At 50.5% G+C, this 26,996-nt stretch overlaps 10 protein-coding genes across 10 annotated transcripts; 6 read left to right on the forward strand and 4 right to left on the reverse strand.

Annotated features, from left to right (window-relative positions):
- Nucleotides 1-1,802: 1,802 nt before the first annotated feature.
- N7462_000476 (DUF3433 domain-containing protein) lies at nucleotides 1,803-5,390 on the forward strand (the record flags this gene model as incomplete). The annotated part of the gene is made up of 1 exon (XM_057072202.1): nucleotides 1,803-5,390. The coding sequence occupies one exon, from the start codon at nucleotides 1,803-1,805 to the stop codon at nucleotides 5,388-5,390; it is 3,588 nt and encodes a 1,195-aa protein (XP_056938732.1).
- A 161-nt stretch (nucleotides 5,391-5,551) lies between these two features.
- Nucleotides 5,552-9,052, reverse strand: N7462_000477 (RIC1 family protein; the record flags this gene model as incomplete). Its single annotated transcript, XM_057072203.1, has 5 exons — nucleotides 5,552-6,358; nucleotides 6,417-6,892; nucleotides 6,954-7,221; nucleotides 7,278-8,672; nucleotides 8,741-9,052. 5 exons carry the CDS (start codon nucleotides 9,050-9,052, stop codon nucleotides 5,552-5,554), a joined length of 3,258 nt encoding a protein of 1,085 aa, XP_056938733.1.
- Nucleotides 9,053-9,327: 275 nt separating this feature from the next.
- N7462_000478 (uncharacterized protein) lies at nucleotides 9,328-10,486 on the forward strand (the record flags this gene model as incomplete). Its single annotated transcript, XM_057072204.1, has 3 exons — nucleotides 9,328-9,330; nucleotides 9,390-10,384; nucleotides 10,441-10,486. 3 exons carry the CDS (start codon nucleotides 9,328-9,330, stop codon nucleotides 10,484-10,486), a joined length of 1,044 nt encoding a protein of 347 aa, XP_056938734.1.
- Nucleotides 10,487-11,310: 824 nt separating this feature from the next.
- On the reverse strand, nucleotides 11,311-12,896 carry tim44 (protein translocase subunit TIM44; the record flags this gene model as incomplete). Its single annotated transcript, XM_057072205.1, has 3 exons — nucleotides 11,311-11,986; nucleotides 12,048-12,493; nucleotides 12,519-12,896. 3 exons carry the CDS (start codon nucleotides 12,894-12,896, stop codon nucleotides 11,311-11,313), a joined length of 1,500 nt encoding a protein of 499 aa, XP_056938735.1.
- Nucleotides 12,897-13,314: 418 nt separating this feature from the next.
- On the forward strand, nucleotides 13,315-13,992 carry N7462_000480 (mitochondrial 37S ribosomal protein uS11m; the record flags this gene model as incomplete). The annotated part of the gene is made up of 1 exon (XM_057072206.1): nucleotides 13,315-13,992. The coding sequence occupies one exon, from the start codon at nucleotides 13,315-13,317 to the stop codon at nucleotides 13,990-13,992; it is 678 nt and encodes a 225-aa protein (XP_056938736.1).
- Nucleotides 13,993-14,635: 643 nt separating this feature from the next.
- On the forward strand, nucleotides 14,636-18,694 carry N7462_000481 (putative VPS9 domain protein; the record flags this gene model as incomplete). The annotated part of the gene is made up of 2 exons (XM_057072207.1): nucleotides 14,636-14,713; nucleotides 14,783-18,694. 2 exons carry the CDS (start codon nucleotides 14,636-14,638, stop codon nucleotides 18,692-18,694), a joined length of 3,990 nt encoding a protein of 1,329 aa, XP_056938737.1.
- Nucleotides 18,695-19,260: 566 nt separating this feature from the next.
- N7462_000482 (uncharacterized protein) lies at nucleotides 19,261-20,388 on the reverse strand (the record flags this gene model as incomplete). Its single annotated transcript, XM_057072208.1, has 1 exon — nucleotides 19,261-20,388. The coding sequence occupies one exon, from the start codon at nucleotides 20,386-20,388 to the stop codon at nucleotides 19,261-19,263; it is 1,128 nt and encodes a 375-aa protein (XP_056938738.1).
- Nucleotides 20,389-21,271: 883 nt separating this feature from the next.
- Nucleotides 21,272-21,688, forward strand: N7462_000483 (uncharacterized protein; the record flags this gene model as incomplete). The annotated part of the gene is made up of 3 exons (XM_057072209.1): nucleotides 21,272-21,373; nucleotides 21,469-21,551; nucleotides 21,634-21,688. 3 exons carry the CDS (start codon nucleotides 21,272-21,274, stop codon nucleotides 21,686-21,688), a joined length of 240 nt encoding a protein of 79 aa, XP_056938739.1.
- Nucleotides 21,689-21,951: 263 nt separating this feature from the next.
- Nucleotides 21,952-23,896, reverse strand: N7462_000484 (alpha-N-arabinofuranosidase; the record flags this gene model as incomplete). The annotated part of the gene is made up of 6 exons (XM_057072210.1): nucleotides 21,952-22,850; nucleotides 22,935-23,034; nucleotides 23,103-23,191; nucleotides 23,315-23,442; nucleotides 23,509-23,703; nucleotides 23,790-23,896. The coding sequence occupies 6 exons, from the start codon at nucleotides 23,894-23,896 to the stop codon at nucleotides 21,952-21,954; spliced, it is 1,518 nt and encodes a 505-aa protein (XP_056938740.1).
- Nucleotides 23,897-24,934: 1,038 nt separating this feature from the next.
- Nucleotides 24,935-26,903, forward strand: N7462_000485 (sugar porter family MFS transporter; the record flags this gene model as incomplete). Its single annotated transcript, XM_057072211.1, has 7 exons — nucleotides 24,935-24,961; nucleotides 25,043-25,088; nucleotides 25,164-25,239; nucleotides 25,321-25,512; nucleotides 25,586-25,829; nucleotides 25,907-26,163; nucleotides 26,243-26,903. 7 exons carry the CDS (start codon nucleotides 24,935-24,937, stop codon nucleotides 26,901-26,903), a joined length of 1,503 nt encoding a protein of 500 aa, XP_056938741.1.
- Nucleotides 26,904-26,996: the final 93 nt, after the last annotated feature.

Genomic DNA, 26,996 nt, shown 5'->3' on the forward strand with positions numbered 1-26,996 from the left:
AGGCTGTATGCACCAGCAGCTTTGCATGATGCAACAGCCTTTTGGTGACATCTTATAAGCCTCGGTGATTTAACACCTCCCCATGTGTTCAAGTGCCTTGGAAAATGATGCAAAATGTCATTTTGACGTCGATAAACATGCCAGGAGCACATGCAATTCGCTCATGGAAGTAAGGTGTAATGAAGGGTCTTTAGTACGCTTTCGGGGATTATAATTTTCCTAGTTCAAATTTGTGAATTATAAGGTCAAAAGGACCTTTCTTTTCCGCTTCTTTTTATGGCTCGTAAGCTGCGTCCGCTGAAAGGTTCTAGATTATCCTAGAAATTGGGATGGAGAATATGCCAACTCGGCGAGCATTCTGATTCGTGGATGGAATATTGCGTTCAGTTATTAGAGACTTAACCTCTATCTGCCAGATAGCTTGAATCTCTATCGGGAGGACCTGCTCAGTATGGCAGAGTGTGTTGGGTTGGTGGGTGACTTGTTGATCCGATCAGCCCTTCTCTGCCTAGTCAGATTCAGCTGTGAGCTTCCCCGTGTCAATATTTAGGGGTCAATGTTTGTTGGTTGAATTCTAGGTTCTAAATAAAGATCTAGATGGAGTATCGTTTGTTCATTAATATAGGTTTGGATGAGATCGAATATAGTGGAGCAGGGTGGAGTGGAATCTCAGTATAGCAGCTCCTTGAAAATGCCGAGTTCTTGTAGGTGGAGGCAAGCCAGTGGGGTAAGCCTTGTAGAGAAGAGTTAGACGGCGTTGTTAGCGTAGATGCTTATTTGTTATTCTTCGGCAGCGAATTGGACAGAATACTTTCCTACAAGAAAAGTCAGCATCTAACCTACCTTGTAGGAGGGCGATTATATACACGGTGTTATGTAGGTTCTGTTGTGTGGTCCATAGCTTTAGGCCGGAATACTCTAGATGAACTACTGAAATGCTTATCATACCACACAAAGCTAGCCCAATTTCAGGTAACAATGTAGCTTACGTGGCTCGTCCTAGAAGGTGGTAAATATTCTCGAGGCTGAAACCAAAAACGCCGCTAGCAAAGTCTGTCAGCTCCTATCGTGAGGGCACGTTCAGCTGTTCAGCGTTTGAGTTTGACGGGGAAGCACAGTTTCCTCCTTGCTTTTCTATCTACAAGAGCCGCATCTCATGCATATGGGGGCTAGTTACCAATTGATAGAGTTATCTTAGAAATTTTATTTATCTGAAGAGCCGAAAACTGTTGAAAATGCAGTCTAATTATCGAGTGCCAGGCTGCAAAATTTGCATTGCCAAGAACATGACCAGGAATAGGGTGAGACACCGCCCGGCAAGCCAATTAAGTATCCCCAGCGAAGCCTTCCATAAGGTTTGGGATCCACTATATCGGGGCACGACAAATGTCTCCGGATCTTGGCGCCCTTTGATGGGCCTTCTAACTTTTCTTTTTTGAGTTCCCGACCCCATTTGGCACGCAATACCAGGGTCGATGACAGAGTCCATCTCAAACTTCTCCAAACCCCTGAATCGGTGCTACTGCCAGAGTCGCCGGCGATTCGCATAGTAGTCACTTCTTCCAGATGTATGACTTCGTTCGCGACGAGGCCAAATGCGTGGAGCCGGTCATTTTTGACATGGTGGCGACGTGGATTAAACGAGAGAATTGAGACTGGGTAAGTTTTCGCGACGCTAAAGACTGTCCGCCACATCTTCTAGCATAATTCTTTTTGCTGTAGACTCTGCCTTTAACACGTTAATTAACACATCGAACAGGACTGAGCACAATGACTGTGGCTCATTTTTCTGGGGCCGCAGAATGCAAGCCGATGGAGGGCAACGCTCAGAAGTCGAGAAAGGACTCCCCAATGGCTGGCTACCCCGATCATTGCGCCGGAGTTACCTGATCTTTTTAGCTGGCCTCTTTCTATTTATGCTTGTGATCATTGAAGTCCTTCGCCAATACTCGAGGAGGCAAGGAGGAATTGTTCACTGGAAATGGGAAGAAGACCTCCCGACAGTTATTTGGGGAGCCTATACCTATCTGCCGCTGGTTGCTGCTTTACTGGCAATCAATCTCCTCGATATCTGCGCTCAGGATGTACAACGCCTCGAGCCGTTTTTCCAATTATCCAAACCCGAGGGTACGCCAGCCAGCGTGCTGTTCCTCAATTACTGCTGTAATGGGGTCTCGGCCTCCGTGACTGCTCTGCGCAGCCGCCATTGGATTGTCTTGGGCACTGCGTTCATTTCATTACTCTTCCGCTTATTCCTTCCTACGCTACTGGCAGGCCTGGTGGTTCTGGATGAAGGAAATTTCTATGAACAGATACTGGTCAAGACTTGGCCTTCGTTGATCGATTTGGACAGCCAGAAGGCTTGGCTGTCTGCTGGTGCTTCACGCCTCGGTCCTCTAGGCTCATCAGATTTTGATAGCTTTTTCTTGCCAGCTCCGTTGAATTACGCCATCCCGCCAACCTCGATCCCGTTCGACGAACAAAACGATAGCTCTTTGTTGACTCTCAACGAAACGATCTATTGGTCGAACATGACTTGCGTGACGAGCACTCTAGAAGGATCTTCGTCACAAATCAGTACAAAGCTCAATTCAATCACATCAAATGTCAACGAAACCTGGTCATGGAGCATCCGGAATGTCACTGTTGGCAACAGAGAGAATCTCAATCGTTCTCAATGCCAAGTCAGCATTGAGTTGGACACCCGCATTCTGTCTAGAAAGGAAAACGTCCAAGCAAGATATTGGGAGCCTGTGAATGCTGCCTCGAATTTGGACGTCGCATCCGCCTTCTGGAGTAACTGTACTTCTTTCGATCTTTTCGGAGTGATGATAGATATGAAAATTGCCGCGGAAAATGTTTCTGATCCAAGCGTAACGGTACTAGCCTGTACGGGCAGCTATCGTCAAGCGCAGGCTGATGTTACTTTCAATTCCAACGCCTCCATTGCGGATGTGTCTACAGATTCTTCTACCATCCGATCGCTTGATCCCACTGAGTTCTATGTGGATGGCATACACGATCTCATCGCATCTCGGTATTTGTCGGCACAGATTCCTCCAATTATAGAAGACACCTCTCCTTTCAATTCTTCCAACTCTACGACTCAGAGCTCTAATGGAGTTATCATTGCCACTGCTCGTGATCTACTAAGCTCTCAAGATTACCAAGAACAAATCCGACGATTTTGGAATAATAAGTTTATTGTCACAGTCGACAGAATGTTCAGCCCAGCTGCAGGTCCGACGCTCGTCGAGGCCAAACAGCAGACGATTGTTGTCATCCTGGTCGTCGCGCCGAAGGCTGCTGTCATTGCCGAAACCATCCTCCTATTGGGTCTCGTTCTCGTTGGTTTTTTGGCAAGTATATATCAACGCCGGCCGAATTTCTTGCGATGGGATCCTGGTTCCATCGCTGCCCAGTGTGCTATTATTGCTTGTCTTTTCACTGCCTCCTCTAGGGCCATGCTATCAGATCCAGCTTTTCAACGAGCAACTACACGTCAACTTCGGCAGTGGGCAAGTGATAAACGGTGCCAATGGTCAAATGAGTCTGGAGAAAAGCAAATTCAAATCGTCAGTCACAGCGAAGTCTCCTTGTCGTCTTCTTTGACCCCAAGAAAGCGGCCCGACCCAATGCCCCATTTCTTGACCTTGCCATGGTTCCTTGTCGAATGCTTTTTAATGATGGGTACACTGGCTGTCTTTGGAGTCAGCCTGGCTTACCTCCGATGGAAGAACATTAATTCGTTCTTAAGTACTGGAGCGACGGTGGCTATGATTTTCTTGAACTACGGACCAACCGCAATTGCCTCGATCATTGGATCCTTCATCACGTCCATTTACCGTCACCTCAGTGCCATGGAACCCTGGATTCGATTACAGGATGGGATGGCATCGACACAGCAGTCTGTCATTGAGAACTATGGGATCCAGACGCCCTTTCTTCCATTGGTAGACCGGCGTCACCGCAGACCGGCCATCCTTGTCGTTCTGTCACTGGTGTGCCTGGGAGATTTAGGACTCAGAGCATTGAGCGGTGGGCTGTTTACTCCGCAATTGAGGACCTACTCGTCGCCTACCTCGGTTTTATATAACAAGTACAACTCATCCGCGCTTTCAGCAGATGCTAATCGAACGGCAATTGATGTATCTCTGCTTATCACCAGCCGGGTGTTGAACAATGTTACCTATATTTCTTGGGCCTCAACAGACGGAGATTTCTTTTTCGTTCCATTTGCGATCAATGATCCTTCCGATGACGAGTACGCTCTCTATGATACAACCACGCGCGGTATCGGAGCAGATATCGACTGCCAAGTGATTTCATCCTACTCATCTTCGACCGACTCCAGTTCTGGATCAACTATCTGGAACTATGCTTTGACAGGAGATGAAAAGATGCCGACCTGTACAGTTGAAATTCCAACGAACACATCGAATCACGTCAGCCGGTCGAAGTGGTCTGTCCAGCTATTTTCACCTAATGGAACCGATAGTCGTTGTCAAAATACCACCATTTTCGTCCTCGCATCCTGGAATTCAACCAGCACAGCCGATGCAAACGCCACGGACTCATTAGCTTTGCACTGTCACTCGAAAGCCCATATCCAAGACTTCAAGATTGACTTTGATTTCAGCGGAACCATCCAGAATCAAGAAGCCGTTCCAGGAAGCTCAATCACCAGCGGCCAGCTCTTTACAAACGGGACAGATATCCTCGACAACTTTAACGACATGTTGACTACATCCCCTACAAACTTGCCCTCACATAACCTTTCCTCGCAAAACTCTTCCTCTCATCGACATTTACATCATCATCATCATCATGACTGGCCGGGCCGTTTAATAGCGCATGCATACAACACATCATATCCCAACACCACTGATATGAATTCCAAAGACTTGATCAAGACAGTTCGATATGTCTATCAGAATTTGTTCAGCACTCATCTGGCTCTTTGGAAAGACGAGTATCTTTTCCGATTACCTTCAAAATCTGCTACTCAGGCACGTGGGGTGACCACAGAAACTCTCTGGGGCTTAATGCCATCCAACAGCTTGGTCGTTATCATAATCTGTCTTGTTTGCATTGATACAGTCGCCTTGACATCCGTTTTCATACTCCGGTATAGAAGATATAGAGGACCGCGAGTTCCTCGATGCATTGGATCGATCATCCCGTGGGTTGTGGACAGTCGCATGCTTGACGACTGTGGCGATACATATGACATGAGCCAAAGTGAACGGGAGAAGCACTTACTTGAAAAAGATTGTAGATATCGCCTTGGAAACTTCTCCACTGGCAACGAGCAGCAATTGGCTCTTGATTACGATACCCGTCATTCATCTGAACAGATCGAGTTGAACGAGTTGCCACGCACTAACTAATAATTAACAATGAAATATGAAAGATACATCTCTGGACTGTTTGAGTTTCCCAAAGTAGATGATTCATTATGTTGAGATCGTATGTTAGATCCATATTATATACAAGGAGGGCTGGAAGGATGCATCATGAATGATTATTGTGCGATGAGATATGCGGGACCTTATGAGTCGTCTCGACTGTCCACAGAATGCGGGTATTCGTCTGATACGTCACCATCCCGCCCACTCTGCTGCGGAGACAGGGGTGATGTTGGGGAAAGAGAGGACCAGGACGGGGTACGGAGTGGCAGGCTGAGCCCTAGGCCTTTGACACTAGCAGCTGATCCAGATCTCGAAGCCAATCCCGAATTGCCACCATTGATGGGAGGTCTAGGGCCAGGGCGCAAGCCCACTCGCCCAATAGCGCGCTGCAGCATTTCTCCCGAGGAATCGAGTGCGATAAGGAAGCGAGCCAATTCTGCACAAAGTTCCCAGTCCCCTTTTTGAGATGCCAACCCGATTAGACGGACAACGTATTCTTCAATGCGACCATCGTGTTCATGGTCCTCATCCTCAAAGGCTTGCAAGACGAGGAGATACCCAACAGCCGTCTTGAGCGAGTCAAGCCTCAGAGCCTGCTCGAATAGGTCCTTGGGTGGCGGGAGATATGTGAATAGAGTCCGCCATGACCGAAGCTCTGTCTTGCGAGTACACTGCACCACGATATCAAGATAGTCTCTGATGGGAAGCGACGCTTGCAGAAAACCGATGACGGTAGGAAGAAGTGGGCCCTCTCGGACAATTGGGCTATCTGACTTATTTGCTCGGCTTTCATTGTCAACCTCATCGTCAAGAACGTGATGTAGCAGAATTTCCAGGGCATGGGCGAAATAGGAAAGGTGTGAGAAATGGCGACAGAGAGACAGTGCAGCAGACGTGCCAATGTTCATTAAGCTGTATTGAAGGAAATATGGTAGGAAAAGATGTGTCTGTAATCCAGTCAGCCGCTTGAATGGGGTGTATATTTACTGGTAGGATAAAACGTACTCGAATGGCAAATTTGAGACTAGTAAATGTCACATCGCGCCGTTGCATCATTTCTGACTCCACACCTAGGACAATGCCTTTGTTCAATATGACAGATAATGGGTAGAAATCGAGGGGGATGTTGAGTGGTGCCGGCACTGTGTCTTGTTGGAGAATGTCATGAATGTCATTCCATGCGAGTAGATCTTTGCCTCTGAACATCCATAGAGAGTCCCGAAGAGACTGGCTATTATGAGATGACTCAAGTGACAACTCAACAGATGGACTTGCGGGCAGGGATCCATCGTTCTGAGGGGCAAAATTGAAAGAAAGCTGGTCGCGCATCAGAATGTAGTATTCAACATCATGAGATATGACGCGCATGTCGTATTTGAGATCACCATTGTCCGTGACTGTCGGCTGCAATAGAACGAGATTACCATCAACCAAAAGTAACACCGATGCTACCTTGACGTCTTGTGACGGATCACCATTGCCTGTTAGAAAAATAACATCAGAAGTTGCTCAGTTATGACAGTGCTGCCAGGTGTATCTTACGCATCTGTTCCTCAGGCAAGACCCAACTAATTGCTCGGACACGGGTAGGTGCTCTCACAATCCCGTTAAAAGCAATTTGCCCAACAGGAACAAGCGTGATCTGAGGTTGAGTGGAGTTGATGATATAGTGATACAGAATGTTATCGTAAGTGTACACCAGCAAAGAGTCTTCTCCAGATGGGCCTATGAAGACCACTGGTGATGGAAGAAATTCGATATGCATAATAGAATTGTTGGTAAGCATATCCTCACGAGAGTACAAGCGAAGCTAGAAGATGAGGTCAGCGTTTGCATAATAAGTTGGTACTCCGAAATAAAAGGTACCTCGTATGACCCATCACTCTCTACAGCTGCGATCAAGATATGCCCATACCAGCACATCCCCCCTCTAACAGCGAATGAGTTCTCCATTTTAGAGTCCTCAAAGACCTTCCAACGGCCACTACTAACGCTATAATGCGCCAATCCTCGGCGACCCGCAATCGCGACGTATCTGCCATCTTGGGATACGACGCAGGATTTAATAGGCCATTGTGAATGGAGATAGGCGGGAGGATACTGCGCATGGTGCCACAGCGAGTCTTTGCCCGAAATGGTCATCAGGTCGGGCAGATCGTGTCCACGGTACAGAATGAACTCCGTTCCAGTCTGAAGTAAGCCTCTGGCGAGATTTGCAGCTGAAAAGCAACCAGTCAAGGCACTGCGAGCTGTCTCCAGGATCCAGAGACGTCGATCACGGTATCCCGACAGAATGATGTCAGATCCACCACCGATCCAGCAACCACTCGAGACGCCTGTCAGCCAAGTTTCGCCATTTGAGGTCGCCAGAGTAGAGTCAACAGAGAAACTGTTCCCACCGGGTTTTCCAAAAACGCTCCATGTCGTCCACCCATTTTCATACCCAGCGAAGAGACAGTATCCATCTGGTGAGTAGTTCATGAAAGTCAAGGCTCCAGTGGTAGTGGGCGACGCGGGTAGATGTAGCTTTTGAGACAGAGGTACATTGCCCATGTAGTCTTTGGCTGTGTAAACAAGAATCTCCCCGTTGGCACAATTAATCGTTAACAATGAAAATCGTGCATTTACAGCAACTTTGACTGCCTTCTCGCCATCATTGTTAGGATCATGGAAGCAATGGCCATGAAAAAGCTTTTTATGTCCATCAGAGTCATCCTGCGTCTCCGAAACTCGTTGTACTGCATATGCCTGACCATTGCTGGTCAACCAAATCAAGAGATTCATGGCACGATCATAAACCATGTCGATGATGGACACCTTTTTTGGCACATTCAGTATGCGGCTCAACATCTCCGAGGTCGCCTGCGTGCTACTAGCTTCAGGTGCCCATCGAATGCACTGTACCGCTGGGGGCTTGACAGTAGCAACAACAAGTTCCTGGTCCAGCGCCAGCGCCTTGACAATCCCAGATTCAATCTTAATAGCCATTCGAAACCTGATGCTTATATCTCCAACCACATTCGCTTCTTCGACCGCAGAAAAACGCGCTAATTGCTGACGACGAGGGTGTGTGGTGTGGTCAAATCGTTGTTGGTAGACTCGTGTGGCTGGGTCCGATGCCACTGCATACGTGAGGAGGTATCCATTGAGGGTCTGTACGATAAGAATTGTGGAGTCTGGATGCATGAGAAGTGCCACATTGGTGCCGTATGTTTTGAGAGAGTATGAAGACCGAGTTATAGCAGCTACTACTGCGGTGGGCTTCCGTGTCTGTTAGCACTTGGGTCTTCATTTACAGCATGGCAGTTCTTGGAGGTCCGACAACATACTCTGGTTTGCCATAGAGATATGGATGATTCAGTTATGGTCGCGAATATATGGCCAGAGCGAGAGACGCAGAGGCCTTTGATAGCTTCCTGTTCCCAGTTCGGAGCATCGGCCTTGTCCAAGGGTGGTGTCTTCGGCTCCTGACTTTGGTCTTCCGAACCGTTACTTTTCTCAGTATAAATTGAGGAGTTGGCAGAGCTTCTCAGCTCCCCTGGAGGGCTTTCGACTCCATCGCGATCGACGTCGGGGGAGAAATGTCGTATACCAGGGCCATTTACCGCGTAGACCCGGGGCACTCCATTGGGCCAATACATGGTTCGGCTTGTAAGGGGGAAATGGTGTTGAGACTGGCGATGGAGCTCACATCAAGTCATGGCGCTCCAGTCACAATTGTCAACAGAAGCCAGAATCTACCGGCGCGAAGAAAAAAGAGGACCAACCAAGGCGACGCTTGCCAAACAGGCCGATCCAACGGGGGCGATAAGCGGCATCACGTGCTGGAGCTTTCCCCCGCATTGTCTTTTTTTTCTCCCCTGAGAAGAGACGTGTCTCTCATTCCCAATCTTTTGGTATTACAAGAATTGCTACTATGGTGAGAATATGTCGAGTTCTTTCCCATGATGTAGCCCCGACTAATTCGCATTTTCGTAGGCTCCTACCGAAAGCAAGAAGCGCCTGGCTCTGGCCATCATCGACTTCCTCGGCTCCAGCCTGAAGGACGGCACTCTCACCGCCGACGACGCCGAGTCCATCGAGATTGCGCAGTCCTGCATCGCTGATACCTTCAAGGTTGATCCAACCGATGAGGCCGCCGTGAAGGAGGCCGTGGGTGGCCAGTCTCTAGCCAACATTTACAGTGTCTACGAGAAGCTGCGGAACAAGTCAACCCCTCAGTCAGCCGGCGCAGGACCTGAGGAATCCCAAGGAGATAAGCCTAAGGCTGGGGCTCCTACTGCTGAGTCCGACAAGCTGAAGTCGGAGGGCAATGCTCTTATGGCCAAGAAGGATTACAACGCCGCCATCGAACAGTACACCAAGGCCCTTGAGATCGCGCCGGCTAACCCGATCTACCTCTCCAACCGCGCCGCCGCGTTCTCCGCTTCTGGTCAGCACGAGAAGGCCGCAGATGATGCTGAACTCGCCGTTGCGGTGGACCCTAAGTATTCGAAGGCTTGGAGCCGCCTTGGTCTTGCTCGTTTCGACATGGGTGACTACCATGCCGCTAAAGAAGCATACGAGAAGGGTATCGAGGCCGAGGGGAATGGTGGTAGTGAAGCTATGAAGCGCGGCCTGGAAACCTCGAAGCGGAAGATCGAGGAAGCCAGCCGTGTCAGTGAGCCCCCGTCCGAGGAACTGGACAGCGCCTCTGGTGCGTCCCGTGGTGCCGGCGGCATGCCGGACCTGTCATCTCTGGCTAGCATGCTTGGCGGCGGTGCTGGCGGTGCCGGTGGCGGCATGCCAGACCTGGGTTCCATGATGAACAACCCCATGTTCGCCAACATGGCTCAGAAACTTATGAGCAACCCGGACATGCTGAACAATTTGATGAGCAACCCCCGCCTGCGCGAGATGGCCCAAAACTTCGGTCAAGGTGGCGGCATGCCCGACATGTCTAGCCTCATGAGCGACCCCAACATTGCCGACATGTGAGTTTTTTTGATACAACCTCCAGTCCCCTTCGTCCCCACTAACTGTATTACAGGGCCCGCAACATGATGGGTGGCGGCGGTGCTGGACGTGGCCAGTGATTTGGTAGTGAATGAATGATGCATGGATGATATTTGAAAATAAAAGAGACGATCTTGATGCTTTAGTGGCTATTCTAGGTTTCGGCAGCGTTTTTAGATATGGACTGCTTCCCCATATTTCTTCCAAATGCTTTTTTTCTCATCTTTGATAGAGAAGAAATGTACGTTTATAATGGTGTGCAACGAACGGTCTAGCAGCCTAAGGCGGGAAACACTTGATTGCTTGGAAGTTACATTCTCCTTTCATATATTTACACTGATTTCAATGCAACTCCACCTATTTGCTCCTTGCCGATATCGGACACGGAATCCATCAAACGGCATTTCAGCCAATAAACAAAACAACATGGCTAGAAAACTAGCACTAATGCAGATCAGACAGTGTCGAGGGGAGAGTAAAATGCAAAAGCAAACGACGCCACAAAACACCTCGAGACCAAATGCCCTTCAGACCAACACAAAATCCAACGCGCAACCGTAGTCCCAAATCTATGGGGATGGTGGGGTTTGGAGTGGAACTAAAAGTAATAAGCCCACAGAGAGGACAGAAAGGATGGAAGAGAAAAGAGTAACAGTGAACATTAATACATGAAAAGAAAGGAGAAACGGCTAACCACAAAAGCTTGAAAGCCGTGGTCACCGATGACTGACAATGCCATCGGCGAGCGCGTTTTCCGCCTGCTTTAATATCAAACAAAGGTATTGTACAGTCGAGAGGGATAGGACCGAGTTTATGAATGTGAGAGCGAGGTCCGTCATGAGAGATATAGTCTTGGAGGCCGGAAGCAAGTTATTGCTGAAAAGAGCTAAATCAGGCTGTCGACTTAGATGTAGTCACGAGCAGCCTTCTGCAACTCGATCAATCTCCAGCCCCGAGTCTCGGGGTTGTTGACTTCTTCCGGGATACGGGTCAAGCCGATGGCGTAAGTAACCAGCTGAACTTTGTCCTCCATACCGGCAGCAAGCTCATTGGTCTTGACGTTGCGGTAGACATGGACTTCCTGGGCACGGCAGGTGACGACAAATACTGGAATCTCGCCAGGGTCCAGGATACGTGCATTGGAAATATCGACACCACGGACATCCAAAATCCGGCCGTCGGACTTCAGACCTGCAGTGGTATATTGCTTCGAGAGAGCGGCATAGACGGAAAACTGAGCATCAGAAAGCCAAAGCTTGAGAGTCTCGATATCACCCTTGACATAAGCATCTAGGACCTCGGGCAGCATGTATTCGCGGAGTTCACGAAGGAACTCTTCCATCTGGAAGTTGGGGTCAATCTCCCGGAACTTCTTGATGACCATGGCGGTCTCATTCTCTGCGAAGAATCCAGCGACTCTGTCCGAGATGCTGCGAGCAGTGCTGATGAGCGGATTTTCGGATTCCTCATAGACATCCCTCATGGAAAAGAGCTTCTGCATCATCGGGTTTGACTCGCGGAAGGTGCGCCACGACTCCTTCCAGGCAGCATCTTTGTGAAGAGTAACGTTGGTTCCGGCACTGATTCAGATTAGGTCAAGATTCTCCAGGCAAAATAGGATAAAACCGTATGAAAACTCACTTCGGATCCTCTTCCAATCGCTGCAACCGGCGCTTGCCAGACTTGAGCTCCATCTCCTCACGCAGCTGGCGCTGCCGGCGGCGCTCTTCCTTCTCAACCCATCCACCATAACGGGAGCTGCTCCCATCATCGATGGTCTCCTTCACATTCTTGTATGCCTCGGTCTCCCGAACCGGTCTCGTCGCTTTCTCAATACCCGCACCAGTGACAGAGACACCCTTGCGGACACCTTTGACAACAGATGTGTTCCATGTCCAGGCAGCACCCTTTCCAATTGCCTTGCCGGTGTGTTTAAGCGCGGCGGAGGTGTGTGTACCAGCGGCTCCAGAAGCGGCCTCGTACGCCGCACGAGCGCGTTTGATGTTCTCATTCTCGGTGAACTGGTGTGCAGAGGAAGCCAGAGCTTTAGTAGACTCATTCCATTCCTTGGAGGCCTTGAATTCGCTCTGGAGGGTGTCCCGGAACACTTGCCAGGGAGACTTGTCTCCATGGGGTGGCGGGGGGCGCGTCTTCCTTCTTTTCCTTGTTCTCTCCATTTGTCTCTTCTCCTTGTTCCTTCTGTGACTCTGAATTGGCCTCTTCGCTCTTCTTCTCGTCCTTAGACTGTTGCTGTTGTTGGAAAAGAGGGCCTCCGACGTGGAAAGATCGGGTCAAAGGAAGGGCGGCGAACGGGGAGACGAGTTTGGAGACAGGGAGTTGAGTATTGTGAAGGAGATCCCGGCTCGTGCCAGAAAGCTTCATAGTTTGCGACGGCATGGCCGAATACGAGACAGTTCGAGAGCTTTGCGACGTGGCTCTGAAGATCGGGACCTGAGACCTCAAGGTCGCCGCACGAGCAGCGGTGGCCATTTTGGCGGAAATCATGCTCCGGGGAGTTTTCGAAGGATGGAGGAACAAAAATCGAGTTGGATATGACAGAAGCAAATTAAATCCAGTCCAGCCCGGATGTTCGGGATAAAAAAGTGAAGAACAGAGGTTGGACCGGAGGAGGTGAGTGAGTAAGGGAAAAAGTCGAGATGCCAAGACTTCGAAAAACTTCCAGTGATTCCCTTTCCGCTTCTTGTCGGTCCGACTACGGCTCTTGCGACTCACCCGGTTGGCTGCGACCATTTGTTTGCCCAATTGGTTTACGTCTCCGTGTGATTCTGTTTCTTAATTCCGAGCTTGAATTTCTTCCTTTGGCAATTCTATTGCTCCACGCCTGCACCCCTTGCACCCTCTCACTGCCGTTGAAACGGCTCTCGTCGCCGCAATGAATACCTTTTCAATGAGCGCGCTCGCAAAGACGCTACCTTCAGTATGTCGGCAATGCCAACCTCGAGTTATGGCTCTGCGTACCTTTCGACCTTTTTCCTCGTCCCCGAACGCCTCCGTGAGCCTGAAGGAGAAGACAAGGACGATTGAGAACCAGATCCTGGATCGCGAAGCAGAATCCTCCGACAGTTCTTCACCATTGTCTGCTATTTCTAGAATGATGACTGGCGACAAATCCTCCTCCAGTGCGGCCTCCGACTATGCTCGTCTGTCTGAAAGCCTTGAAGCCGACATGATGAAAAACCCTTACGCCGACAAGGCTCCTCCCCACCACCTCCACGTCTATTCACACAAGCACAACACCATTTTGACCCTGACGCGACCGAACGGTAACCCCATACTGTCCATGGGCTGCGGCCAAATCGGTTTCCGCAAAGGCGGTCGTGCAGGCTTCGACCCTGCCTACCAATTGTCCTCCCATGTCTTGTCGCAGATTCAAGAACGGGGCCTTTTGCTGGACATCAAGCGAATCGAGGTTGTTTTCCGCGGGTTTGGGAAGGGCCGGGATGCATTCACCAAGGTCCTGCTCGGCAATGAGGGACGCAACGTCCGTGGGCTTGTCAGCCGAGTGACCGACTCAACTCGCCTCAAGTTCGGTGGTACTCGAAGCCGGAGGGTTCGCAGACTGTAAATGGCTCCGAGGCCTACCCGTCTTGCAATTATTTTCATATGGCAGAACTTCTTTATGTCCGGCCTTTTCCCTCTCTTTTCCCTGTGAAGCGCTATACATCGAATGCGGAGGACCAACCACCAGAGGCCATTCCACTGTATTATCGGCATATATGTCTGCCGTTGAATTATTCTTCTTTGTACAATAGACCAAATATCTCCAACATGAGCGGGTCATATTATTGAAGTGTATTTTTCCCTTGTTTCTGTGCTGTAGTCCTCGGAAGTCTATCGCCGTAGAGAGGGAATCCCGGATTACCTAACACGGTATAGCGCCAATGGATCAGCTCCCGCAGCGATCACGTTCTCGAACTCCCTGCTCGACTCAATTCGCGTTGCTTCATTTTCGCGCACTCGTTCTCTGCATTCTGGTTCTTGTATTGATTCCTCAATTTCTCGTATTTCACGGGTTTGATTCTTGCTCGGCAAATCAGCCACGCGCTTAAACACCTTCAATACCCCGGACTGCTGCCTGCAGCTGAATGCGCCGGAGCTCTTCCCCGCGAATTGTTCACAACGCGCCCAAATTCCCCACGACTCATACCTGATACGGGCGGCTTGATGATTACTGGATTTTTTCTGCCGGGCCGTCCAATACCGTTTGGATGCACCCTCTAAATCCTTTTCTTCGTGCGTTCTTCCGAAGCACTGTTCCGGGGCAGTGTATACCCGTGGAGAACAATGTAAGTCTAGCTCCTGTGCCCCTCGGATCATCCGGAGTCCCTGATGAATCCTGATGTATGATTTTTTAGGTCTTACTTGTTCCCACAACTGAATGCCTTATCGGGTCTCGCGATCGAGAATCTAATCTGTACTACTCGGATCTGGTTACATCGGAGGAGTTTCTAGGGAGCCATGTGCTGCGCATGCCCCTCAATTCGAGCTCGACGAATGGGAAGGACGAATCAAGTATTCGGGATAGTAGAGGAAAGGCAAAACAGGTGACTACCTTCAATGGGAGGACTGTAATAATCAAAGAGAACTCAGTCTACAGCAATAAGGGTAAGGACGAGCATCTACATCATCGAGGATCGCCTTTTGCTAACATGGGTCAACCGCCAGGTTTCAAGTCACTCACCCAAGCTCAGCTCTTGTCCGATGCGCTTTACTACACCCCGTCCAGCGAGTCCCGGCCATGGCTCATATACTACATTTCGCGCCCATTGATCGGGTTGTACGACCCCGCTAGAATTATCCCTGCTGCAGTACCTGGGACGGAAGTACGGAAGATTGAGCCTGCCCCTGCAGATAAAAAGAGGTCGAATGGAGAGTCGGTAACGCCGTCAAAACAAGAAATCAAGTCATTTGCGGAGTTGCTATCCAACTTTCCGATGATTGCACGACAAATGCAACCAGGCCTGGAAAGACTGTTTCGTGAATTTGGCAAAGAACTCGGCAAACCGCTACCTCCTCCGCCATCGCGGTCACCCTCCGCATCGGGTAGCGAAAACGAAAATAAACTTACACGCACAGAGTTACTACAAGATGAAAGCTCGTCCATTCGAAGTTGGTCGTCTCGAAGGGGCCGGTTGCCATTCAACTCAGAAGAGTATTTTGAAGACGACGAAGATCTGATGCGCCGAAGTCTGGAGACAGCAGTGACCGCTGCAATAGATTTGTTTCGTCTGGTTGACAAGCAACAATTGTCGCTTTTGGGGGCAACCACTGATCTCACTGGTCCTCTGGTCGAGCGACTTATTGAACAATATGTGGCCGAGCAAGTCCATGAACCATTGCTATTCCCCCGTCTCTGTGCCTTTCGACAACCAGAGGATTCTGAGCTGGACTCGAGGATCCGACATATGGAGAGTATCGATGTTACCCAGGTGGGCATCACAGTGGAAGGCGGACGACAAGGGAAGCGAGAACTTATTCGTCGACTCAGCCGGGGTGTGGAAGAATTTCGCAAAATTACCGACGCCAAGAGTCCCCATCAGATGCTAAACACCCTCCTAGAGACTATCAAAGTTGTCTCCTACCCTGGAAGTTATGATAAAGTTGATGGGCTTGCGTCGGAGAAAGGACGACCTCCGCTGACCATAAACGCCGATGTTTTGGTATCTTTGCTGCTGATCGTCGTCATAAGATCACAAGTTCGCCATCTGCAAGCACGGTTACTGTACATGCAGCACTTCATCTACATTGACGATGTGGATAGTGGAGAGATGGGATATGCACTGAGTACTTTCGAAGCAGTTTTAATGTACCTTGTCACTGACTCGGCTGGTCTCCGCCGTGCAAGCACTCGAAACCGGCGTCTATGGCAAGCGACTAAAGCAGGCAGGATCTCAGATATGAAAGGCATTCTCGAACCTAATGGAGATCATGACTCTACCGATGAAGCTGTTCCCCAGGAACCCGAGCGCAAATCGGTTTTCTTCCAAACCGACATCTCGGACGAACCAGAAGACTCACCTATTGACACATCTTCTATGCTCAGTAGCTTGGCCATCACAAGTGGAGATTCGTCATCGGAAGAGGCTATCGTTTCAGATGCGCCTCCGCTATCCCATGTGTTCCCTTTCCAGACATGGGGCAATGGAAATTCGTCTTCCAAGGACTTCTATCGGCCAGTCAAAAAGGTTTCAATGGACGTGCGCAGCTTATCCGAGTCCTCGGCCATATCGTTTCTCTCCAGGACAAATACGATCGGATCTATGACAAGCAATATCGAAGGCGACAGTTCCTTGGAGACTCTTACTAAAACACAGGATCCAGCTGGGGATTCAATTCCCATGATGGCGGTGGAGTATCGCCAGACAGAGTCATTGAAGTACATACTCAGCCTAGAAGAGTATTATCCCCTGGAGGATATTCTTGAAGATACAAATGTTGATGGCACCACTCTTCTCAATGCGGCTGTGCAGCTCGCACACAGCGAAATTGTTGACATCCTTCTGGATTTCTTCTTCAGCAAAAGTGATGAAAGAACGATCGCTCTGTATTTGACAAAATCAGATGTTCATGGTCGTACTGTGGCACATTATCTGTTTAGCACACCTTCACTACTATCTCGATTGGGGCATCTTCTCCCATGGCGTCAGCGGGATAAGCATGGTCAGACACCACTTTTTGCTCTCTGTCGGTCTTACGATCACCCTGAGTACAAGATTATGGTTGCGGCTGCTTTGACGGCTGCTCAGAGAGCTCAAAGCAATGCAAAGCCGCTCCAGCTTGACGATCATGTCGATGCCAAAGGAAATACACTGCTCCACATAGTTGGGGACCCTGATATCACGACACGGATTCTTCAAGAGAGTGACTGCGATCCGAATGCCACAAACGATAAGAGGTTTACACCCCTGATGATGGCTAGCAAATATGGACGAGTCGATCAAGTGCGAATCCTCTTTATGGACCCGAGAGTTGATGTTCATGTGAAAGAGACTCGTGGGTTGACTGCGGTCGAGCTAGCGAAAGACGACGAGGTACGAAATCGCATTGATGATCTGATTTTGTTATCAAACCCGCCATCTTCATGTGGTGATCCTTCTGGACGAGTGACTACGGTGGTGCGGTCATTCTTTGTCGAAGACGCTACCGTGCGATTTATTCTCAAGTCTGGCGCACCATTTCAATCATCAGATTCCGTAGCATCCTCTCGACCGGGATCAACTACATACACCGTTACCACATGTCGTCGCAGTTTCGCCGATTTCGAAAATCTGGCCAAATGGCTGGCAGTTGAACATCCTGGATCATATGTGCCGTCTCTGTCCGACTTCCGAAATCCGTTCCAAATACACTCCAAACCATCGCGGTCAGTTCTTCACGACCTGCAAGAAAAGTTAGACCGGTTTCTCAAAACACTCCTGACCCATCCTACTTTCTCCACTCACGAAATGCTGTGGGAGTTCTTCCTCGTCCCAGAACTGCAGCCCGAAATGATGGCCGATCGATCCCGCCGTAAGGCAGCAGTGCTCATGGAGACCATTGCAGACGAATTCGCCCCGGTTTCACACGAGGGAATGCGTGACACTGAGCAATTCATCTCCCATGCGCAAGATATGGTGCGTGGTGTACACGTCAATACGCGCAGCCTGATACGGCGTGGACATGCGCTCCAAAATAGTGCTTCAGATATCGCAGACGCCGTCAACCTCTGTGCTGCTGTTCTCTCCACGTTCCAAGAACCCACCAATGCCCTCCCGCCTTCTTACATCGACGCATTCGCCCGCTATGGGAATTGTCTTTCCACCTCCAGCTCCGATTCCTCCCCTCTCCTCCAATATATCGCCGCGCTTACCTCCTTCGACAACACCACCGCCGCTATCCTCAAATCCCTCTCTCGTCCCCTATCTCTCATGTCTAACCTGACTTCTACAACACGGAGCGTTTCCCGCGCCCGCTCGTCCCTCATCTCCTCTTCCCTGCCTCGCAAATTCAACATCAACCTCCCCGGCTTCGAGGAATCGCGGCAGAAGTCCGTCCGCGACCTCGAGCAGAAAATCCGCGAGGGCGAAGCTCAGGCTTCTCGTCTCGCGAGAGAAGTCTCCTGGAACAAAGACGTCGTCGTCGGTGAGCTAGCCGGGTGGACCACATGGCGTGAGAAGGTCGGGCGCGACGCCATCCGGGCTTTTGTCAAGGACACGCTTGTCCGGGAACGCGAGCGCGGGAAACGCATTGAGCGGTGTCTGCGCAGCGTGCGAGAGATGAAGTCGTGAATAGCAGGCGAGATACCTTCGACATGTTCGATAGAATTTCCGAGCAGATTTTTTTTGCCCTTGGTAGCGAGTCGTCGCTTTTACTTTCATTCCATTCTGTACATTTTCATGACGGACATGTGTTCGGGGTTCTATTGATTGATGTTCATTTCTTAGCTCTATGGTTGCTTACTCTCATTTCTTTCTTCGTCGGTTGCTAGCGTGTTCTCCGATGCTATTCTTTGGGCGCAGGGCGCAGGCCGATCTTCATACTCCCCCTTGCCTTGTGCTTTTACACCGAATTTTTGGTAGATGAGCGACTAAACGAAGACCACGAGACTTGATATTTCCTTGAACGATGAAATACTGTAGAAGTGAATTTAGTAACCTGTGCTGATTGTGCCCAGTTTCTTGGCCTATCGTGCTTTAATCTATACAAGCTGTGTACTCCACAGTGTTTGGCCAGATGACAGGTCCTGAGCTGCGATGGTAACTCCTTCCAAGAATAAAGTAACGGACAACATAGACACCAAGACTCTGTTACTTTTTTAACAGAATTAGACAACTGGAGAGAATGGACGGTAAGCTTAATATTCGGAAACCCGAAATAAAGGCGACGGAGTCGAAGGTATCGAAGGCAACTGCTGCGATAGTCCAGAGCTACTCGCAGACTCGGTTGCGGGTGACACAGCCGTGTTCGAAGACGACTGACTCAGCGATCTAGCATGATTTCGTTGAGAAGCGCCGTTATCATTAATCAAACGTACCCCCGTCTGCGGAGGGCCATATTGCGACAACTGGCTCGACCCATGCGACGCATCGGAAGGATCCGATCGTGTCAACGAGCTCGCATAGCTGGGTAGGACATTCGAACTGCGACTCGTCGACTGTGACGGCCTGGAGCTGGGCGGATCACAACTCAACAACGAACTGTTTTCAGTTGTTGTGCCGGTCGTGGTAGTCCACAGCTGCGAGGATCGAGTGGTCGAGGGCACAACCGAGGGTGACACAGATGCCCTAGGGGTGGCACTGCCCGAGCTGCTGGATGCCGGACGTGCGGCATTACTTTGAGAGATCGAGGAGAGTTCAGAAATGATGAAGCTCGGTCTAGGTGTGTCTGCTGAAACGCGTGTCAGAGTATCCCTTTTGCTGTGACTGTTGGTTGCGGTATCATTGCTTTTGCGCCCTGATTTGCCCATTGAGTTTCGACGGTCCATGTCATCGACGACAAAGGTGATCGATGGAGAGCGGCTTCGGCTAAACATCAGTGAGCTTCTCTCGGGCCGGATATCTTTCATGAGGAAGTCATCGAGGGCCTTGCTTGTGTCCTCGGCCAGGGTAACGGAAGACTGCGCAAAGGGGTCCTGGATTTGATCTTTTATCCTGCGGGCTCGTCGGGCTCGTTTTTCACGTCGGATATACCAGGTGACGAGAAATGAGAGAGCTGCAAACGCGATGATTCCAATGATGCTTGCTGCCGCGATAGACGGTTTTCCACTGAAGGCCTGTGGGGCTGATCTACTAGCCACTGAGGGCCTGTCTGACCCAGAAGGCTGCGAGTTTGCTGTTGTGTACTCTGTCCCATCCCAGAAGCGATTCTGAATAGAAATTCGATCACTTTGTCTCTGCACATGTCTGACAGCTGGATCCTGGGTTCGCTGTGACTCAATCTGCGCTTCTTGTTCGACATTGGCGCCCAATGTTCTCTGTGCCATCTTGTGTCGATATAAGAAAGAGTTCTTCTGATCTTCCAAGGAGGTATCCATGGCGTCCTCCGGAACGGTCTGCACTTGGGGGGGGAGTAGACCGTTTCACTAGTTTGGGAGTGCTGCGAGCTCTCCTCTTCTGGCCATCGTAGATGGCGCCACCATGCTCCTTGAGGAAAGGCATGGAAGAGGGCTATTTCTCAATTTTCATCGAACATAAGATGCGCCAGATTCGAATAAAACGTCATGGCCCGTCCGGATTGGCGAAAGAAACACAAAAACATTGGATTTCGGGCATGGTAGTGGCCTGGGCAGCTACCACGATCAGCGCGCATGAACATCGTGGCTTCCCTTTGACCATTACAGTGTAAGAAAAGCACTCCATAAGTCTTCTTGAAGAATTACGCACGAGAAGGAGGAAGGAACGTTGATGCCCACTAGAGGTTGGGATGGAGTCGTCCAAAATCAGCGACGTGATGACGATATGTGAGTCTGTTGAGGGCGGGGATATAGTTCGATATGATTAGTGCTAGTATATACATCAGCCACGACGAACAACTCAAAAAACAAGAACGATGACACAAGACACACGACACAATACACCCTCCACGCTGATCCCGATCAGATCTGCGCATCAATTTATATCCACAATTCTCACTGGTCTGTAGACAGGCGAATAATTCCGCGACCCCCCCTCCTCTCCCCGATCTGACCACTGACTAAGCCTTATCGGGCACTACGTCATCGGCCAACAGCACATATATAGATGCCTACGCACTCGGGACATGACAATCTTGCTTCAGACTTCCTGGGCATCCAGAAACTAATATACGACTTTGACATCAAGAAGCAAACCCATATAATCTACTACTTCTATTAAATTTCATTCACTATGCCTCTTATTGTACCTGGCATCAACTCCTCGATGGGCGACCAGTCCGAGTGGGTCACAAAGCTGATGGGAAAGAAGATCGGCGACACCAGCGACGAAGTCGTATGTTTTATCTAACTAGCACATATGCTTTCAAATGGCGCTCTCCTGCTCCATTACAATTAAAAAGTAAAAATCGCTGACTGCTTTTGCCTTAGTCATTTGCGAAGAAGGATCTGCCCGAGTCGCACCGGGTCTTGAAGCCCGGCGATATGACAAGCATGGACCACAATCCCGATAGGTAGGCCTCTTTCCGCCGACACACAGTCGATGGAGTAAAGTCAATGATACATTTTTACTGACTCGAATGTCGGGAATTCAAGACTGAACGTCCATGTAGACGAAGAAGGAACCGTTAAGGACATTACCTATGGCTAGAAGCGCTCTCCCGCCCGAGTTACTATCAAGATGCTCTGGATGGTATATTAATCTATGTCTCGACTCGCAATGTCACGAGCTACGAATGCAATGCATGAAATGTTCTATTCACGATTCAATACAATGGTAGTCTTGGCTAGTCCTCAAGAGCCAAATTTAAACCAGGTCCAGTCCCAGTCCCAGTGGGCCCATAATCCATCTATATAGAAGATCCCAAGACCCAATATCATCTCTTTCGTTGGCAAAGCCTCACGTCCATCTATCTACTCTGCCTTCCATCGGAGCAATGTAATCGAATGCTTCGGGAACGTATAAGTACCCTTTCCGTCCCACGATGACTCCTGCACCGCAACTTCTTCACGGCCCTTCATGTTCGTCGCGGCTACGCCCTCGCCGGTCACTGTATACACAACCGCCTCCCCTTCCACCCCTTCCACAACGGTTTCGAATCCCCGCTCCTCGTGGATGTTCACAACAACCAGGTTAGCGTATCCGTCCTCCCCGACACTCGCACTAACATCGAGCCAGGGCGTCTCGACCGCGCTACGCACCCACGTGGGCACCGTGGGGCCCTCGTACGTCGCGCATGATACATGCGCCGCAACCGTCCACCCGCGCATGAACCGCGAGAACAGGTACAGCGGCCACCAGGTGGTCTGCTTTGTGATGCCGGACGGGGAAGTCATCAGCGGGGAGATGACGTTGACGGTCTGCGCGATGCAGGCCATGCCGAGATCGCGACTCTGGCGGACGAACACGTTCAGCCACACGGCCACGGCCAGCGCATCAGAGAGTGTGTAGCTCTCCTCTGCACCACGGCTTCCCTCCGCACGGATTGGGTCCCACACGTTCCACTCGTCGAAGCAGATCGTCGGTCGTGGCTGCGACGGCGGCACGCCGTTCTCGATCCGCGCCAGGTCGATGAGCCCGGAGGTGATCTGAATCGCGCGCTCGGCAGCGAGCGGGGCGGTAGCATTGGGAAGGTGCTCATTGGAGCTGGTGTAGAGGTGGATACTATGCATATCGATGAGAGGCACAGCGCTGGTAGAGAGCGCGGAGTGCGCGGGCAGGAGGCAGTGCTTAAGGGTGTAGTAGTCCCAGGTAGCGGTGCCGTCTTGTCCGCAGAGAATGAGGATGAGGCTTGGGTCGAGGAGTTTGAGCGCTGTATAGAGGCGTTTACTGGTTAGTGGGGTCCGATAACTTGGAGAAGTAAGATGATGCTTCTTTGCGCAGGAGCGTAAGGTACCTTTAGCCCATTGAAGCGCCTTGTGGGCGTATGCCTCCTTGGTCATCTGTTCGACCTGCCACGGTCCCCAGGTTTCATTGCCGAGGGCCCAGTATTTCACCTAAATAGAGAGAGATAAGTCAGCCTGGTGCATTGGTGATAACACGAAGAGAGGGTCGGAATGCATACATTATAGGGCTCCTGGCGGCCGTTCTTCCGTCTCATGTTGGCATAGTATGTGTTACCAGTGCCATTGCAGTATTCAACCCACGCCAAAGCTGAAATAGTAATACCAAATAGTTAGCTCCAGTTCTGGCGCTGATTAAGATGTGTGGTATTCAGAGTGTATGAAATGAACGAAGCATCTAGGGCAGACAACGCATAGCAGAACAGTAACATACCTTCATCCAGAGTGCCAGTTCCAAAGTTAAAGCACAGATAGGGCTCGGTCCCAAGAACTTCGCACCACTTCATGAACTCATCTGTACCGAACTGGTTCGTCTCGGTGCCTAGCCAGGCAAGCTCGGGTCTATTACCACGGTTAGTTGAGGAACTTGGGGCGACCCCTAGCACCAACAGGAGAAATCGGACATACCGCGAGGGCCGCTGGTCCTTCGGACCAACACCATCCAGCCAGTGGTAGGTAGCACAGAAGTTACCGCCAGGATACCGAACAACAGGAATGTTTAGGCCTTTCAATGCCTCGAGCACATCCTTGCGGAATCCATTCTCGTCAGAGAGTGGGTTGCCTGGGTCATAGATACCACCGTAGATGCATCGGCCCATATGCCTGGATCGAAGGTATTAGCTGAGCTGTGACCCAAATACCAAAAGGATGCACCGAAGACGGTGCTATCGACAATTGAATATACTGACTCCGTGAAACCCGCATAAATATTGGGGTTGATCTTAGACACGCGACGCGAAGGATGGACGGCGATGACAGGAGTGTCAGTGTCGCCGAGTTTAGTAAAGGTTGTCATCGCGAGTGGCTTGCACAGGGCCCCAGTTAAGCAGTAAGAAAGTCACGAAGTATGCCGAAAAGCGTTAAGTGCCTGATGGTAATGTCCGTGCCAACCTTGTTCTCTACAAGGGGGGGGGGGGGGAGAAAATGTACTGATTTACTTGAAATCCGTCCGGCGGGCTTGTATAGACCGTCCTAGATGAACGGGATGTGGTCGCGCTTACACCAACGACGTCGCTAGAAACAGAATCGTCTTTTCAAAGCGAAATCTCCGTAAAGGCATGTTGGAGGGGTTGGGCTCGAGGGTGTAAATTTATCTCCAGTCCATTAGATTGCGGCCCTCGAAGCGGCAAATCTCCTGCGGGGCAGAGTCGAGACTTACGTTCTGCAGGGGCCACGAGGATCTGGGACGAGGCCTATTGAGGTATCGCGAGCGCTCTAGAGACACGCCGAACCTACCACCATGCCTAAAGCAGCGCCAGCCAAGGACTGTAGACCAATGAGGAGGGCCCGTCTGCCGTGGCCATTAGCGATGGAGAGCCGATGTTGGGGCCAGTATTTCCATCAATCACGATGCCGCCCGCGGAGCCGATGGGGAGGGCAACGAACCCGCAGCCTCGGTAGCTGCAGGAAGCGACTGTAAAACCCTGGCTTTGTTTGAAAGGTTATCTGGTGATTGCCTGCTATTTGCTCAACGGGTCACGGGGTCCAATCCAGGGTCTGTTGTTAGTCTGTTTCGAGGCTAGCGATTGTTCAAACTACACGATGGATCAGTTAGGTGGCTTGCAAGAAGGAGATTCCTCCGAGAAACCCTAAGCGTTTGGCGATGGTCAATTTGCGTCTTGCGATTTGCCCTGGGTAGTTCTTGGGTGCTGTGCCACGACCCTATATGTAGTAGATCACTCCCCCGTCGTACGGAGCGCGAACTGTATCTTTGTGGAGGTCTCCGGATTATCTTCCCCAGTTGTTTGGTCGTGGACCCTGGAACTTTAGAAGATCTTTGTCTCCATATTTGATACTGTTAGAGCTGCGGGCAACAAACAGAGCGTGGCCCATCATGCGTCTCTCACCCTCATGGTACCAGGTATGCAATATATAGGGCACATTCTCCTTGACTCATCCTCGCTGGAGCATGCGTACTAACGCATTCTTCTTGGTCTTATAGTTCTTGGTGGGCGTGTTCGCCTCACTGGGTTCCTTCCTCTACGGCTGTAAGTCGCATTCTAATCTAAAGCGACAGGGCCCTTCCCTGGTTGACAAGATGCCATAAACTGATCTTCCCGAAGATGATCTTGGTGTGATCGCTGAAGTAATTGTCTGTGATTCATTCACCGCGAAATTTGCGGCGAACTCGACCCAAAGGTGAGCCGCCAGCTTCTATCTTCCCACGGAACTATGAGCTTTGATACCACAGAATACTGATCAGCACTGGTGTACGTAAAGTGGGCTGGTAGTATCCATGTTCACATGTGGTGCCTTCTTTGGAGCTGCGTTCGCCGGTCCCAGCGGTGATTACCTGGGCCGACGAAAGACCATCTCTCTTGGCTGTTTGCTCTTCTGCTTGGGTGGAGGTCTTCAGACTGGCGCCCAGAGCCTGGCTTACCTGTATAGCGGCCGCTTCTTTGCTGGATTCGGGTACGCATCGCTCTAGAACTCCTTGACCACCCTTAGGAATCCCCATCAACTCATTCGGTGTTGCATCTTTTAGTGTCGGCTTCCTCACCATGGTGATTCCCCTCTACCAGGCTGAGATCTGTCATCCCAAGATCCGGGGTCGTGTCACGGCTCTGCAGCAGTTCATGCTCGGTGTCGGTGCCCTGTGCGCCTCGTGGATCTCCTATGGCACCTACATTGGCTTTGCGGCAGATAACGACGCTCAATGGCAGGTGCCTCTTGGTATTCAAATTATCCCGGCTGTGTTGCTGGGTTTGTTGATTGTTCTTTTCCCCGAGGTATGCGCATTATGCCCCCATCACTTTAAGACTACAGCCAAATACAACGACCAGGACTCACTGTTCCTACTTGATAGTCTCCCCGTTGGTTGATTGATCACAACCGCCCGGATGAGGGTCTGCGTACTCTCGCCAAGCTCCATGCCAATGGAAACGAACACGACCCATGGGTGCAGGCCGAGTTCTCCCAGATCCAGGAGAGCATCACACACGAGCATGAGCACGAGGCCAAGTCGTACGTGGAGCTGTTCCAGAACCGGTCTTCATTCCGTCGTCTGTTCCTTTGCTGTGCGCTGCAAGCTTCCGTACAAATGACCGGTGTGTCGGCTATCCAGTAAGTCCCTGATCATGATCAGCGAGCTATGAAAACAAAAAAAAAAGAAAATCGAAACTGACCAACAATTTAATCCCAGGTATTACTCCGTCGATATCTATAAGCAGATCGGCATCTCCGGCGAGGCCACTCTGCGCTACCAAGCCATTAACTCGATTATCGCCCTGGTGGCCCAATTCCTCTGCATCCTGTTCATCGATTCCTTCGGCCGTCGCTGGACGCTCATCGGCGGCAACCTGGGCAACTGCGTGACCTTCATCATCGCCACGGTGCTACTGGCCAAGTTCCCGCCGACGACCAACAGCAGCGGCGCCCATTGGGGCTTTATCATCATGACCTGGTTGTACAACTTCTCCTTCTCGGCAACATGTGGTCCGCTGTCCTGGATCATTCCGGCTGAAGTCTTCGACACACGCACGCGGTCCAAGGGCGTATCCATCGCAACGGGCACCTCGTTCGCGTTCAACACCATGATCGGCCAAGTCACCCCTATTGCGATGGACAACATCCACTACCGTTACTACTTCCTGTTTGTCATCTGTAATTTCACAAACGCGGTGTTCTTCTATTTCCTGCTGCCGGAGACCAAGCAGGTCCCACTGGAGGAGATGAACTATATGTTCTCACATGCGCCATGGATCGTCCCAGGCATGAAGAAGGAAGATTACCTGCCGCATGATCTGGAGCGCAAGGTGGAAGAGCAGGAGGTTAAGCAGGGAGTTGTGCGGCATTACGAGTAGAGTCTGGACATGGCAGTGGGGAAAACAAGGTCTGGTGGATTTTCTTATATTTCTTGCAGAGGAATGACAGGCGCGTGGGATAGGGGTGCGGGC

The sequence above is a fragment of the Penicillium macrosclerotiorum genome (assembly GCF_028827735.1).
Source record: "Penicillium macrosclerotiorum strain IBT 26536 chromosome Unknown utg000001l_segment0_segment0, whole genome shotgun sequence".
NCBI lineage: Eukaryota > Fungi > Ascomycota > Eurotiomycetes > Eurotiales > Aspergillaceae > Penicillium > Penicillium macrosclerotiorum.